At 38.1% G+C, this 4,667-nt stretch overlaps 1 protein-coding gene across 1 annotated transcript in view; it reads right to left on the bottom strand.

The window, feature by feature from the left end:
- CBG10411 overlaps positions 1-1,038 on the bottom strand; it is a gene marked incomplete at both ends in the record, with an annotated part of 72,110 nt that extends 71,072 nt beyond the window's left edge. Inside the window, 2 exons of the mRNA XM_002635711.1 lie at positions 312-686; positions 720-1,038. Of these exons, the coding sequence (XP_002635757.1) occupies positions 312-686; positions 720-1,038 (694 nt within the window). The remainder of the gene's footprint in view (positions 1-311; positions 687-719) is intronic.
- Between the last annotated feature and the right edge of the window lie 3,629 nt (positions 1,039-4,667).

Below are 4,667 nucleotides of genomic sequence, written 5' to 3'. Positions count from 1 at the left end.
AATTTCTATTACGGTAGCTCAAGCTCATTACAGTATCGATAGCTTGCAGAAGTTTCTATTACGGTTGCTTAAGCTTACTTCGGCAGCTATAGCCTAGCTGAAATTCCTATTACGGTAGCTTAAGCTTATTACAGCAGCGATAGCTTACAGAAGTTTCTATTACGGTAGCTTAAGCTTACTCCGGTAGCTATAGCTGGCAGAAGTGTCTACTATGGTAGCTTATTAAGGTTATTACGGTGACTATGGTTTACGGAAATTTCTATTACGGTAGCTTACTACGGTTACTCAAAGAATGAGTAAAAATCACTCACCATCGGTATAACTAGTAGTTCCTAACAATCTTCTGATCGCTGTCACCGAGTTGGCTTGTGTTGGCTTTCCACGATTGTTACAGTATCCGGTGATAGATCTAATACGGTCGTGAACTGGATCCGAACATTGGGCAGGTGGTCCTTGACAAGTTTTATTAGTTTGTGGGTTTGAGTAGTCGCCACTCTTTCCACCAGATGTGTTCTCTCCAGAATTTCTCTTCTTTCTTCCGTCCTCTCCAGATCTTCCTCCCTGGGATCCTCTTCCTCCGCTACCACCACCACCTCGCCCACCTCCACCTCCACCTTGTCTTCTGTTTCTAGATTGTCTTTTTTGGCGGAGTCCTTCGACGAAGCTCGATTCTTCAGAGTCAGAATCTTCCACGGAAACCTCCTCCAGGCTGTCGACACTTCTCTTCTTTCTGGCTTCAGTGTTTCCTGCGTTGAGCTCATTGAGCACTTCATTGGCGTCTGGGAGAATAGAGACTCCATATTTTTGGATCAAAATCTGGGTGGCAACTTCCAGAACGTCTCCTGTAAACTGGAGCTTCTTTGATTCTTCATTAGCGGTTTGAGATGAGATGATGGCTCCATCAGCAACAGATGGCTCGGAGGTTAAGGCAGAATCGACACTGTTCAATGCTTGGAACAGTGCGTCCTGGACAGCTTGTCTAGTTTCATCAGTAACAGCAGCTAGGGTAACAGAGAATGTTGCAGCTAGAAATACAATAAATGATGTCCGCATTTTTTTGGGGATGATACAAATGTGGAAAGTATGAAGATCAAGGTTTCACGGATGACATTTTATACAGACAGGCGGAGGTCTTGATACTGGTGTCCCTTTGGATTGTTGTCTCAGCTGGAGCAACTTGTTCGAAAACTGCGTGTGGGGGTGGGTTTTGAAAAGTCAAGGATGTGTTGGCTTTCCACGATTGTTACAGTATCCGGTGATAGATCTAATACGGTCGTGAACTGGATCCGAACATTGGGCAGGTGGTCCTTGACAAGTTTTATTAGTTTGTGGGTTTGAGTAGTCGCCACTCTTTCCACCAGATGTGTTCTCTTTCCACCAGATGTCCCCCCCTGTTTTCGTCCTACTCTCCATTTACTACTACCCTCTTCCTCTTCATTAGCACAGAGATGCACACACATCATCGTAGGATTACAGAAGTCAGGTGATTTATGGAAATATGAATGCTGAATCAGCGTTGGCCATGGGGCTGACGCATGGATGTTGAGATGGCACGATTTCGATCTACAAAAAATTTACGCTGAATCATGGGATTTCGGAGTTTGATCACGTGGCATGAGATCGAGAACAAAATTTTAGACTAGAACTTTTTTTGGTATGTCAAGGGTTTTCGGACTTTTGGCCTGATTGATGAATCTCAGAATCTCAGAATCTTAGAATCTCAGAATCTCGGAATCTCAGAATCTCAGAATCTCAAAATCTCAGAATCTCAGAATCTCAGAATCTCAGAATCTCAGAATCTCAGAATCTCAGGATCTCAGAATCTCAGAATCTCAGAATCTCAGAATCTCAGAATCTCAGAATCTCAGAATCTCAGAATCTCAGAATCTCAGAATCTCATAATCTCGGAATCTCGAAATTTCAGATTCTTGAAATCTCGGAATCTAAAAATCTAAGAATCTCAGAATTTCAGAATTTCAGAATCTCAGAATTTCAGAATTTCAGAATTTCAGAATTTCAGAACTTAAGAATTTCAAAATTTCAGATTTTCAGATTGTCAGAATCTCTTTGTCAGAATCTTTTCAGAATCTCGGAATTTCAGAATTTCAGAATCTCAGAATCTCAGGATCTCAGGATCTCGGAATTACAGAATTTCAGAATCTCAGAATCTCAGGGTCTCAGGATCTCAGAATCTCAGGATCTCAGGATCTCGGAATTTCAGAATTTCAGAATCTCAGAATCTCAGGATCTCAGGATCTCGGAATCTCGGAATCTCGGAATTTCAAAATTTCAGAATCTTGAAATCTCGGCATCTAAGAATCTCAGAACCTTGGAATCAGAAATCTTAGAAGAATCTAGAAATCTGTGAACTTCGGAATTTCAGAATCATGAAATTTTGAAATCTCAGAATCTCAGAATCTCAGAATTTTGAAGAATTCAGAGATTTAAGAGATTTCAGAGATTTCAGAGATTACAGAGATTTCAGAGATTTCAGAGATTTCGGAGATTTCATAGATTACAGAGATTTCAGAGATTTCCATATTTCCAATTTCCGATTTTCAAAATTTCAGAATTTCAGAATCTCAGGTTCCTAGAATTCCATGACGTGTCATTCAGAATCCAAAGGCTTCCTATACTTCTAAATTTCCCTCTATGCTCCTTCAAAAGCTTACCAATCTCTCAAACTTTCCCACTTCGCCCTTTTACAAATAATAACCCTTATAAACTTCGAAATGAAATGTCTCACTTTTCAAAATCACAAGATTTTTCTTCGCATTTTTCTTCCACTTTCGAAGCTCAAAATCCTCAATATTCTCACATGTCCAAGCAGAAGGGTTTCGTCACTAATCCAAAAAGTACAAAACCACCATTGCACTTTTTTGGTCCTCGTCTGCAATTATTATGTCAGCACACACATTTTTCTCTCCCCTTCATTAAATAGAGAATCACATCGTCATCATTTCTCCAAGAAGTCCTCCAAAATGCCTCGTCGCACGGAATGTATGAGGAATTTGTGGCGGCGTCTCATCATCCCCGATGTCTTCTGAAGGAGGACGTCTTCTAACTTCTAAGCTTGTCCCCCCCTGTTTTCGTCCTACTCTCCATTTACTACTACCCTCTTCCTCTTCATTAGCACAGAGATGCACACACACACACACACACACAGGAATCACATCTTCTCCTTTTTTTATCCTTTTCTTCTTCTTCTCCAACTCCATGTGTGCAAAGGAAAACCGAGAAATGAGTTATATATGTTGTTACCTCCTCCTCTTGTTTTGATATTCTCAAATTGTGACACATATGTGCAAAAGTCTCATATTAACACACCATATTTTTTGGCTTATATTTCCTGTACGGGAGGTCTTGTTTTTCTAAGAATTTGCTTATTCTGAAGCAATATAATTTTCTCACGATTTATTAGTGGGTGAAGTTTTTGGGGTCTTTTTTTGGGATTTTTTTTCTGGTGCTCGAAACTTGATATACCGTAAACATCCTAATATAGTGCCCTCCAAATCGCTATTTTGAGCCCATATATTTTGGTTCCTGAGAAAGATATAAAATGTCGTCAACTGATAAAATATTTGTGACATTATGATGAACAAACCGTCCACTTTGAACCTATATATCTAATTTCCTGTGAAACATATAAAAAAGTGGTCAACTGACAGAACGTGTATCATATTATCACCAACATATTGATGGTTGACCAAATTTTAACAGCTCTTATATGAATCGAGATAAATTGGCTCAAAGTTGAAAGGGGGTCATTCTATCAGAGTGTTTTTTCAAAAAAAAAACAGTTTTCGCAGTTTTGAATTTTACCTTATTTTTCAGTCAAAATGACATATGAAACGTTCCGTCTCTGTTCCAACAGCTAAAACCTAAAAGCTCGTTTTATAAAGTTGTCCAACACATTTTCGATTGAATTGAAAAAAACATTTATACAAAAATGCCTTATAAACATAGCTTGAAGATTGATTAGAGTGAAAATGAAATCGTCGTGACGCCATATTGAGTGGTGAACCCCTACCCGTACGAATGAGCAAGAGAGCATTAATTTATCTAGTATCCGACGATTACAACGAAGAGCCGCACGCTCTCCCACAAAACAATTCCGAACTGCAAATTAATTTTTGATCTACATAAAAAAGTTTGGCGCGATCACAATTGCAGGTCTAAAACCATAATTTCAGAATTTTTTATCTGATTTTGTAGAGTTCCAAAATGATTCAAATGATTTTTAAAAAATTAATTAGTGGTTATAGATTCATGTATGGTCCTTTTCCGGAAGAAAAAATGTCAAAAATGGTCACTTTTGAAAGTTTTTTACAGAAAAAATCTATCTTTTCTTTCAGTTTTTGACATTTCTAGTTTTTGACATTTCTTCCACAGAACAATTCCGAACTGCAAATTAATTTTTGATCTACAGAAAAAAGTTTGGCGCGATCACAATTGCAGGTCTAAAACCATAATTTCAGAATTTTGAAAAAATCTATCTCCTCTTTCAGTTTTTGACATTTCTAGGAGTTCTATATCTCAAAAAATCCGCAATTATTTTCCCTACATTTTCTATGGACGAATTTTTAATTCGTCTGATAAAACTTTTTTTTGATTGCGGTTTTTTTAAAAATATATAGAACTCCTAGAAATGTCAAAAACTGAAAAAG

The sequence above is a fragment of the Caenorhabditis briggsae genome (genome assembly GCF_000004555.2).
Source record: "Caenorhabditis briggsae complete genome, chrV, whole genome shotgun sequence".
Classification (NCBI taxonomy): Eukaryota; Metazoa; Nematoda; class Chromadorea; order Rhabditida; family Rhabditidae; genus Caenorhabditis; species Caenorhabditis briggsae.
This window is presented reverse-complemented; position numbering and strand designations above follow the sequence as displayed.